At 35.4% G+C, this 12,099-nt stretch overlaps 1 protein-coding gene across 1 annotated transcript in view; it reads right to left on the reverse strand.

Moving 5' to 3' along the window:
* Positions 1-113: 113 nt before the first annotated feature.
* Positions 114-12,099, reverse strand: part of LOC108967107 (probable G-protein coupled receptor B0563.6) — a 41,261-nt gene continuing 29,275 nt past the window's right edge. Inside the window, exons 3-9 of the mRNA XM_018930353.1 lie at positions 3,942-4,091; positions 3,787-3,880; positions 3,565-3,718; positions 3,304-3,499; positions 3,099-3,193; positions 2,878-3,030; positions 114-259 (exon numbers count right to left, since the gene is read on the reverse strand). Of these exons, the coding sequence (XP_018785898.1) occupies positions 143-259; positions 2,878-3,030; positions 3,099-3,193; positions 3,304-3,499; positions 3,565-3,718; positions 3,787-3,880; positions 3,942-4,091 (959 nt within the window). The 3' untranslated portion in view covers positions 114-142. The remainder of the gene's footprint in view (positions 260-2,877; positions 3,031-3,098; positions 3,194-3,303; positions 3,500-3,564; positions 3,719-3,786; positions 3,881-3,941; positions 4,092-12,099) is intronic.

Consider the following 12,099-nt stretch of genomic DNA (forward strand, 5'->3'; position numbering starts at 1 on the left):
CTATTTAATTTTATTTCTACATTCTGAATTATTTACTTTTGTTGTAACTTCAATAGGAATTATCATAATTACATTCAATGGTTGAGTTACATATATGCCTATAATTATAATTTTTTTGTTACAATGTTATGCGCATAACAAATCAAATGCTACTTGATCGTCCCATGCCGGTACACACGCCCGATGTCGTCGTTATATGGTGATTTCGTAATGCTATTTTGTTGAAATGCATTAAAGGTGTTGCTCGTGCATTTGATATCTGTAAGGCGAAAAATGGCGTCAATAATTTAAAGTTTATGCCTCAAGTGGTTAAATTATAAAAAAAAAAAACAAGAAAAAAATTTGAATCAAATGTGCGAAAATGCAATCGTTCAATCGAATCTAATCGTTCAGTTTGTAGAGCAGCTATACACTATAGTGGTCCGAAATAAACAATATATTCTGTAATTGTAGTGATGCATCAGATAATAATTTATGCTTCATTTCGTGACGAGACCGTTTCAAATAAAAAGTATTTCATAGAAAAGCTTAATTTTAATCGGTCAGTTTGTGAGAAAGTCGTTGTCCGACTCGAAAATTTTTTTTCTGAGATTATAGCGATGCCTAGTATAATAACCTGTGCCAAATCTCGTTAAGACATCTTGTCAAGTAAACACGTTTTTCATACAAGGACTTATCGTTCAGCTTGTATGACAGCTATGGCCATAGACATTTGATTAAACGCAGTTAAAATTTTAAAAATTTTTAAAATTTTTCCTGTTCAAAATGTAGTATAGCTAAGTTTATAAGTGATCACAGTTTGTTATAGTCCTAACTGTGAACTCATTGAAGTCGTCTCTTCTTAGTGACACCTTTATAAGTGTGAAAAGTCAATATTGAAAGAGACATTTAATTCAATGCAATTCGGTTTGGGTATAAAAATGATAAATTTTTGCAAAGTTTTTCAACTTGTTTTTTTATATATAACAAAAATCATTATATACAATATATAAGAGTTGGGAGTAATATTGACCCGATTTTATTTATTCTTGCAGTAACACATACAATTAACATACCATATCCCAAAAAAATTTCCCTGGGTTTCATATGGTACCTCACAAACAAACAACAAAGTAAAGTCGGCAGAATGCTCGGAAATTTTTATATTAGTTATACGGGGTCTGTGTCAAGTTTCGGCCCTATTTTATCTATTTTACGTACAGATATACACTATTATGAGCAAACATGCGCTCTTATTTCCATTAAGATAACTCACATACTGAGCGATATATGCGGTATAAAGTCACCCGGAATTTCGAAAAAATATATAACAGGTACGTATAAGGGGGCTGAGGGAAGTATTGACCCGATTTAATCCATTTTTGATACGCAGCGATATTATTATCAGGAGAAGATTTTCTCTGAATTTCAATTGGACATATATCTCATACATTGACCAATATTTTCGGTCAAAAGTTAACTATAGTATACTGTCCACATATTTGGAACCTGTCTGAACAAGTCTTGTTGGACTTGAATCATTTTTGGTCTTAAGTTTTATTCCGTTGTATTAATTGCCTCCTGATTTATACACAGGAAAGTGAAATATTCAAATGGAATTTAAAATTACGTTATATGGAAAGTAGACGTGTCTTTAGTCCGATTTCGACAATTTTCGTAGGATATAGGAATATGAAAAGAATGCCTGAACTAAATTTAATCAAAATCGGTAAGTCCCCTCTGTCAAATTAGAGTTTTTTCAGTTAATAGAGTTTTGTGGGTGTGGTAGTGGTCCAATTACGCCAGTCAGTTTCTCTTGCCAGGATACCGGCCAAAAACATGGCCAAAGAGTGAGACACAACTTTGGAGGAGTTCTGTAATGGTATGTGGTGCCTTGTACTATTATAAGCTGCCGGTGTGCTTCATTACTACAAAAATGAACTCCAAGAAGTATACAGAGTTACCGGACGATGGATTTATTGAAAACAATGTAGAAACAGAGACAGCTTTTTCAGTAAGACAATGAAGCTATACATGTGTCGAAGGAAGCGAAGTGAACCCTCGATTCCTTTGTAAATATTTTTTGCTTTCTTCTTAGGACCAAAATAAATATTTTGTTTTTAAGCACACTTCACTTTTGTAAATAATGACTTAACTTATGCGTGATAAGTTCTTCGAAAAACTCTTTTGCTGTTCTGAATTAGCCTATAACTTGTAGGTCTCGCCGTCGACGGATGGCAACAAGACATTGTGCCCTTATTGAATAATTTACTTGTCCAAATATTCTGTAAAATTTTAAGCCCTTGTATGAATTAAAGAGTTATTCATGACAAAGGAATAAATTTATTAGACTGCCCCACATGTAGGCCAGATTACAATCCCATTGAAAGTTTATGGGGCATACTGTCTTCAAAGGTGTACGCGAATTGTAGTCCGATCAGAAAAATTTCCTTGGATCTAAATGGTCGCAGCTCTTTATGCTGATTTAACATATGTGCACAGGTCTAAGTTATAGGACCTCAGATGTTTCCTTCTGGCTGGAACACACTTCTCGGCAAAATAACATGCCCTGTTCAGGGTATAATAATCACTTGAGTAGCATATTATTTTACAATCTTACATAAAATTGATTTTAGGAGGTTATCTTAGAGATGGAATTCTGAAATTTGAACAATCGGTTGCTTTCTTTTTGCTGTACTTTCGTGAAGAGTATAAAACTCTAATTTATTGAGGCTAGTCGGAACAACAATCCATGATCCTTCATAATATGAATTTTCCTAAATGAATTATCGCAAATATGTTACTATTAATGGTTGGGCTACTTGAAGTTATAAGAAAGTTTATAAATATTACCCGAGAAGTGATTACTAAGTTAATTTATTTAGTAATATAACCCACCTCATCGACATGATGGCACAATTTCGTTCTAACCCAAGGCCATTTGATGGTGCGTATCAGCGTATTTCGAAAATCCTCGCTGAATAAGCAATATATATAGAATGTTATAGAATAATTTGTGAGTTCCATTAAATTGGCCAATGCTCGAAACACCTGCAAGAAAAGGCAAATTAATTTATTTACAAATTTTTATAGTATGATAGCAGGGACAATGTTCATACCTGAAATGAAAAGTTCGGCAATACTTCGGAAGCAATCGTCATATGAACAATAGCCATAGGAGACACACAAACAAGGAACAATATTGATGTACTACCTAAAAAGGCATGAAAGGGTCCAAGCTGATAATTTTTACTTTAACTTACAAAACCTTATTTTACTATATATGTTTGTACGTTAGGCCTATTATATTTAGGTATGACTTACCTAGCAACAAGAATAACCTCCGTTCTTCAGCGAATTTTCTTGGATCCTCATCGCGCACACAATTCGAGCGCGAAATCAACATCTCACGCCGTCGTTGACAAGTCTTTCGATACACCAACATAATGCGCATATTTAAACCCGCGATTAATACAGTCGGTATTAGTTTGAATATCACCTCGAGCATTACTTTGTAGACCTATAGTAAAGAAAAACAAATATTTTTGAGCTGTTACTATTAGTGTCGAAGTTCAGCTCATTTACCGAGTAAAAAAGCGTCTTTAGGAATTCATTATTATCACGTCGAAAGTAAACATAGTTGCCATCAGAGTGTAATATACATTTGACTAGGACACCACGAAACACGCTTGGCGTGTAAATGATGAAAGTGACGAGTGTGGTTAGGAACACAACAATGCTAGAAAGTGTAATTAAAATTTGTTAGTAAAAAAGCTTGGAGCGCAAATAACCAAGCATTTTACGCACCCAGGTGGTCCCATGACGGGACGTGAAAACCCTGGATGACACACGGAGACATATCTTTCGATGGTCAGCACCAGCAACATCATAACACCCACACCTGCAAATATGTTTTTATAAATTAGAGTTTCAGTGACATTTTGCAATAGTTGGTGTCTTACCTAAACAACCGTTACCGAGAAAAAGCTCCAAATGCGCTGTATAAAAGGCGGGTCCAAATTCTTCCCAACGTCCGCGATCTTTATGCACCAGCATGCGCATACCGAAGGGTATGGCGAATACGATAGCTAACAGCGCGGCAGTAGAATAGGCTGTAATTAAATTTTTTGTTTTATTAATAATAAAGCATAGTTATTTTGTAGTAAATTCAAGTATTACAGATTCTTATATTCTTTTGCTGATATATATGATTCTAAATTGTTATTGTTATTAAATTTGCCACGATGTTTATGATATCCAGGAAGACACATCGTAAACACTATAATCACTATGGTATATAACCTCCGAGGAAATTATTCAAATCGAAATACTACAGTATATCACGTGATTCAAGTAGAGGATTTTTTCAATAGCCTTTTTTTTAACCGATCACGTGTGAGTCATGTTACGGAAAGAATTACGCTTGAATAACGTCTAAATCGTTCAACTTTATAACGAAAATTCACGTTCTGTACAGAATGTGTTTCGTATGCTTCCCTCAACTTATGTTCAATATAATTGCCCTACTGAGCCCTTGGATATTACAATCGAATAAACCACGTCCATTACACAGTGAAGAAAATATAACAGGCGTAGCTGAGTGTGTACATTAGGGCCGTGAACAGTCAATTCGGTGCCGTTCGTAGCCACTCGGACTTATGTATACAAGTAGAAGGACTTGGCGCTTTATACGTCGAGTTCTTAAATTGAAAACTTACAAAGTATGCAAGAACCGAAGTCGCTCGATCTTTTCAAGCGACCTAGCACCGCTCTTTGTTGTCTGGAAAAGTAGATCCAACGTTTTCGGGACAAATTTTGTTAAACGATGAGGCAAATTTTTGATTCCATGGGTCTGTAAAGAGGCAAAATTGGCAGCTCTGGGACGAAGAGCAACCAGAAGAGATTCAAGAGCTGCCATTTCATCCAGAAAAAGCAACGGCTTGGTGTGGTTTGTGAGCCAGTGGAAACATCGGTCCATATTTCTTCAAAGATGATGCGAGTTAGAGTTATGCTTTGTCCGTCTTTTCCTTGTTCAAAGTAAATCAGTCGACATCGCAGACAGAGCGAAAGATTTTGACTTCAATATGACTATTTAATACTGGGTGGCCTATAATTTATTTTATCCTTCAATAGTTTTTGTATGCCTTAGTGCCTTGTGTTGGTTGCATACAAATATGGTAAACAAAATAAATGAAAACACTCATAAATATAGGAAAATAGTGCAAGTCAAATACAAAAACCCATATATTTAGGCTCATGTAATACCTTGTAGGAAACTTTAGTGTAAAGTTCTTTTTACCAATAATTAATTTTTTTTTTTGAAACTGTGTAAACAAATACCGTTAAAACAAGTATTTTCGCTATAAAATGAAATTTTGCTTAGGTTTATGTTATTATTGATTTCTTACAAACTAAAAGAATATCTATAAGAATCGTAGTAAATTCAACGAAAACTGTATGGAAAGCGAAAATCATAAATTTGGTTGCAGTATAGGTCCCCTTTTCCTATAGGGGTCAACGAAAGACTGAGCTGCTCCAAACTTTGTAGCACACTTATAAATCTTACACAGCTTGCAACATTTCTTACTTGATTGATGATGGCACACTTTACCACAATTTCGGGCAATTACAGTAAAAAGCTCAACGTTTTCTAAAGGCAATACAAATATTCACAGATTACCATATGAATATACACGAAACAAAGATAAAACAAGAAAAAAAGTTAACTACAGCTGCACAGAAGCTATACTACCCTTAACAGGCGCATTTTTTTACAGTATAAAAGGGTATAAAAGTAGTTTTATCTCAAAAATCCAAGCTAAGTTTCGTGAAGATAGAAGAAGAAGACAAATAAAAAAGTGTGAGGCTGCTACAGTTTGCTATAGTTTTCCGATCTGAACCATTTCTGCTAGTTTTGATAATAATTTGTGGAAAATTTAGTGAAGCTTATTTGTCAAACTAAAATGTAGAAGAACTTAATTTTTATCGGTTAGTTTGGATGACAGATAAATGATATAGTTGTCCGATATCAGCGGTTTCGATAAGTAAGCAGTTTCTTGATGAAAAGAGTGTGCAAAATATCAGACGGATATCTCAAACACTGACGGGGGCTAAATCCGAGCTATCTCGATTTAGTTAATGTATACATATGTACTTTATAAAGTCTCCCACATTTCCTTTTAAGTGTTACAAACATCAAGCCAAACTTTATATACACTGTTCAGGATATAAAAGGAAAGGAAAACATCAACACATGTGCCACATGACTAACTCCATTGTGCAAACTATACTATTCCATAGGCTAGTGGAAGCATTAGAAACTAAAGGAAGAACAATAATTTTTTCGTTGACATTTTGCATATGTTAGGGCGCACATTCTTATAACTTCGTTGTCTCCGTCAAACCGTTGTTGCACTCTTTTGTTGTGCTGATGCTGCTTGGTATGCCGCCTGTTTGTTGCAGCTTCTTCTCGCTGCCACTATTCTCAAATTTACGTATAACTTTCAGGGCTCTTCCATTGTGTTCTGCGCGCAAAGTTTATAACCTTTGAAGTTAAGTGAACGACATGCTTACCCATCTATGTGACGGGGTACAGTACATGATATAGTCGTTGCAGGTGTGTGGCATGCAGCACTTAATTCATATGTGTATGGTAATTGAGCATTTGTATTTTGCTTATTTTTTAAATAAAATCGTAGTTGTATTTGGCGTAAGTATACATATGTGGCATGAAAGGTGTGGACTTTTTATGAATACATATATAGATACAGATATTTGGATAGTTCAGGTTTAGCTAATAGAAGATACGTAATAATAGTATTTGGAAATCATCGTGTTTGCATTACACAGAGATAGTAGAGGATCTCACCAACTCTTGGGCATGAAACTTGTCAATGCTAGTATAAAAGTACGCTATAGTGCTGTGAAATCATTTAGACAAAAGATCAGCTTCTTGGGGAGAAACGATTCAGCTGTCCTGGTAATCACTTATTTGATAGGGTACCCGACGTTTTCTTCTGGATATTAGGAAATTCGTCTAAAGCTTTAGGGTATAATAATGGATAGTTTTTTTTTTTATTAACGGAACATAGAGTTGAACGGTATATGTGGCTTGAAAAGTTGTACCAATATTTATCTGTTTGACGAAACAATTCCGTGCTAGAACACGATACGAAAAGTCTGGATCCTAGCGCGGCCTTAGCTAGTTAAACGATAGTAAAACTTTGTACGCCTGGCAAATCATATATAAGTTAATTTTTCTAGTACCAAGATATACAAGCGGTTTTTATATTCTCTTGTATAGGACGTTCCTGAGAAAACCTTGATATTATAACGATTTTTTCAATAAGAGCGTTACAAAAACAAAACTTAAATAAAACAATGGGATATCAATGAAATTCTTCTGCGAAAGCACATTTAATGCCTTTATGTATCGAACTCGATTGATTTTGCAAGGCTACCACGGGCACGCTTACAGACGCTGCACCCAATTTCGAGCATAAATCGGCTAACAATGCTACAATTTCACGTTCGATATTCATACGAAGTTCATCAATCGTCGCTGGCTTGGTGGCTGGTATCACAGACTTGACGTAGCCCCACAAGAAAGAGTCTTAACTGCGTTATATTGCACCACGGAGGCGACCAATTGACTGAAAATTTCGTGAGATAACCCGTTGAACAAAACTAGTTTTCAATAAATCGATTGTGGTGCCGTACTGTTTTAACCACATGTTGTCTAAGTCAATATCATCCAGTTCGGACCAAAAATGTTCAGTTATCATTGCACGGTAGCGATTCCCATTCACAGTAACGTGTCGGTCTAGATCATCATCAAAGAAGTACGGCACAATGACGCCGCGGAGATAAACCTCACTGAATGGTAATTGCAATATCCGGATTGTTTTCAAGTTTTTGATCAGCAAAATTCACGAACAGAGGACGATTCTGGTGGCCATGCGGCTTCAATTCCTCTTGCATCTCTTGCAAAATTTGCCCCAACGATGTCACTGAGATGCCCAACGCTTGAGAACGACGTCTGAGAGATTGATTTGGGTCTTTCTTGGTTTAGTTGTTGCGCTAGCGGCAGCAATATTCTCGACACTACGGGAAATTCTTTGAATCACCGCCATTGTAACATTTTGTACTGTGCTTGTGGATTAAAATTTTTCCACTAGACGCTCAATTGTTGATCTGACAGGGCGTTTTTGACGACCATAAATTGGAGACTAAAGAGACCTGTTAAAATGGCGTATAAAAATATGGTGTCGTTTGCTGCCCCTTTCGGCCTACCTTGTAATTAGGATTTTTTGTCTCAAGTTAGATATCAGTTAAGTATAGTCTATAGCGTTACCTGATCGCATTACCGCAACGCGATGTACTAAATCTACTGAAGCAATAATGAACTTAAATGCCAAATAATATGAAGTGCTAAAGATTCCTCTCCAATTAACACAAACTAATCACAAACTGCGATCACTTATCGCTTAAGTCGTATAATTGTCAAATTACAGATTTAATCAAATTAAAATGTTTGCTAATTTGTATCCGACAAAAAGTGTACAAATTGAGCAAAGACCATTCATGCCACACTCAATTCCAGCCAATTAGTCAATTAAGTGTATTTAATAGCGGGGAAAACTCTATGCAAAGTGGCTGAACTTTTTACACGCGCTGATGTTTTATTAATTTGATTATCATTAATTGCCATTAAATATTTGCGCGGAAATATATTTATTTCAAAAGCAAAAATTGTCAGTTAAGGCGGGAAACATTGTACAAATAATTGTTGTCATTAAACACATAACGGTAATGTGAAAAAAGCCCAGTGGAATGAGAATACCTATTTCCCCCTAAAGCGAAATGAATCTCCATTTGCATATAGCTTCACAATATTTAATAAATATGCAGGTTCATGTGGCATTATCCGGTTTAAACCTTTGGCGCCTCGTCCTTCTCTCATTCATCCTGCAGCACGTGTTAATGCGAAATGATTTAGCGTTATGGGATTTTAATACTTCCATTTAGCCATTTTGTAAATACTCAGCAAACCAGTGGTAGGCTCACAGCGTCGCTGATTCCGCAACATTTTATTATTATGTGCGAATAAAAAGCGTGGACCTTTGCCGGTGTGGTTTGAGTGTGAAACCTTCTCACACAGCTACGATTCAAAATTATGGCAATAAAGTTGGGATTTTATCAAATAAATTGCTTTTAATGGGTCGCAGGTTGGGTCGGCTATATGCCCTTCATTGGTCGAATCAGCTTTCAGCCACATTTAATTAGCGCAATTAAGTGCGTGGCCACTTTTGTTGGTTTTGGTTGCAAAATAAATGGGAAAAATTTTGCGAAAAATAATAACCGTAATTAGAAATTTTATCAACATATAGGTAGGCACTGATTTGGAAAATGGTTTACATACATTGCCGTTTAATATTTTATAAATATTCGAAAATGCAAATTTATATTGATTTAATTGTTAAAATTAATTAATAGAAATTAGATGTTAATTCTTAATTAGTATTATTTTGAAGGTCGGCTTCCTGCTTCAATACGACAATTTTTTTCTTTCCAAAATTACTCGAGTTAACGCAGCTTTATGAATTTGAAATTGTTCATAAAACTCCAGTAACACGTTACCCAGAAGCTCTCTGTATTTTTCTGATTTCATTTTGTATAATACAAAACAAATTGGGGTATTTCCACGATGTGCAAATACGACCTATATCATAAGTGATCCCCCATGAAGGTTTCTATCGCATCGGGTGAGAAATAACGACGAATATTACGATAGTACGTGATACTTAAAATCGTCAATTTGCCAATAAACCGCCAAACGTCTAATTTGACGAACAAGTATATTTCTTTTATTAAAGGTGGTTAGCCAGTTCGAGGTGCCTTACCATAGTTTTTGGAATATCTTTCTAGACCTATTTAATAAGTCCTTAATTCTAGCTCTGCCATAATTAGACCATTTCTGCTTCCTTATCTTACATTTGGTTATTGATTTCCATCTGTTCTGAGCTATTTGTTCTGATTGCAGATCAAGCTCTTCCTTGATGGTCCCTAGCGGCCATTGAATTGACTCGTTTCGGTTTCGTCTCAAGAGGCTGCTAACTTGCACAACGAGTCTACTTTTTCGTGCCGAACAGCTCAAATTATGGGCAAGTGGATGACCTACCAGTGAGCTCAAAGCTTTCATGCAATTGTCGATTATGCTGGAATTAATCTTTGGCGTCAAGGCCAGCAATGCTTTGGCTGTCTGTTTATATAGCTGCTTACTGAAACTTCCCTCTCTGTGCCTAGTACTTCTGCTTAGATGATGTTGGATGAGTTTGATTCGCAAATAAAGAGAGAGAGATAGCTGTCGAAATTCTAGAAGCATACCCCGCTCCTATACCTCAGTCCATTCAGAATCCGTCGATATATATTTAGGTAGTATCATCCTCTAGTAATACTTTTTTCTCATTTACATCTAGAGGGTACGCACACTTGAAACTGACTATTGAAATCCAACCTTGAGAGGATATGGTCTGATTTACTTAAATTAAGCATTTTCGTGATAAAGATATGTCTATATCTCTTTCTACTTTCTACGGTTTCAGCCATCTAACTTTTTAATTTTTATAGCAGAATATGCTGCTACGATTCGATTGAAAATATCTGTGGGCAGTTGATTCTGGAGCATGTTAAATGTAAGATTCCGAAATGGCTTATTAGTTCTGGTAACCCTTACACAGACTATTTTCTATATACCATTTTATTTGCTAATATTGTACGGTTTCTTTAATGCTTTAAACCAAACCAGTGCTCCATATGTCGAATTCGTCTAATGCGACCATATACGGCTAAGTATTCTCTTTTATTATTATTATTCTAAATAAGTTATTGAATGTTCCTTTTTCAGTTCTGTTTGAAATCGATCAACCAGCAGGAGTTTTGGTATAGGGACAAAGAATTTTGTTAACGCTAGGATCATATTATTGGTTCGCCATGAAATGAACGCCTTAAGTCAGGAACAATGTACAATTTTTTTGATAAAAAACAAGATAATATATTGCAAGAAATTGAGTATGTTTATTAAAACGTAATTTTTGATATGATACTACTATTGACATGTTTCATACCCAATGTTCCACTGTAAATGTTGGGATGTTGTACTATCTCTCGTTTATTGTTATAAACGGTAACAGAAGTGAATGGACGATTCGAATAAGACAAGTTTTCGGTGCTCCACTGTATGCTTTGTACAACCCAGACAATTGTGTTCGCGATATACCAAACTCCCCAAACTTGAAACATTTGCAACGATTCACCGCATAACCCTGAATAGAGGTGGTTCGTATTCTCACTTTATCTCGTCTTCAAACGGAATGACCGAAAGTCTTGTGTTACTTGTAAAATAATCGTTTCTGGCCACTCTCAAGTGAATGGCAATCAGTCCGGGTAAATTTTGATCAGATGGTTTATAATATATACATTGACAAAATAATGATACAAAAAATAAGACATTTCCACATTCCGTCGTCTAAACTAACATACCATATTTTTGTAAGCACCAATTCGATTTAACCTCCGAACTTGAAACGCTCGCCTGACGTCCAATGATTGTTTCACATTTATAGCGGAACAATGTACGGGAATTTACATACAAACAAACAAAGAATCACACATTTGAGAATGTACCATATATGAATGCAAAACAAATGGCAAATATTTTCGCACGATTTATTGAAATGCAATAAATAATAATAAAAATGAGAAGTGTGTTTGAAAATTATTTTTGACATTTCACGCGAATTGAGAAATTGTTTAAGGGTGAAAGGGTGAATTGATGAATAGCTGTTGTGACTTATGACCGAATGATATGTGGGCGTATGTATAAATCTCACATATATTACGAATATGTGTTTATATTCAAGGGAGCGTTTTTAAAATTTGTAGAATGGGTGAAAAAATTTCTATACTACACTATAGGATATATTTTATGGACACTTTTCTATTTGTGGAGGATTTTTTTAGCCTTTTTATACTCTCGCAACAAAGTTGCTAAAGAGAGTATTATAGTTTTGTTCACATAACGGTTGTTTGTAAGCCCTAAAACTAAAAGAGTCAGATATA

This window comes from Bactrocera latifrons, unplaced genomic scaffold, assembly GCF_001853355.1.
Source record: "Bactrocera latifrons isolate USDA-ARS-PBARC rearing strain unplaced genomic scaffold, ASM185335v1 scaffold_177, whole genome shotgun sequence".
Classification (NCBI taxonomy): Eukaryota; Metazoa; Arthropoda; class Insecta; order Diptera; family Tephritidae; genus Bactrocera; species Bactrocera latifrons.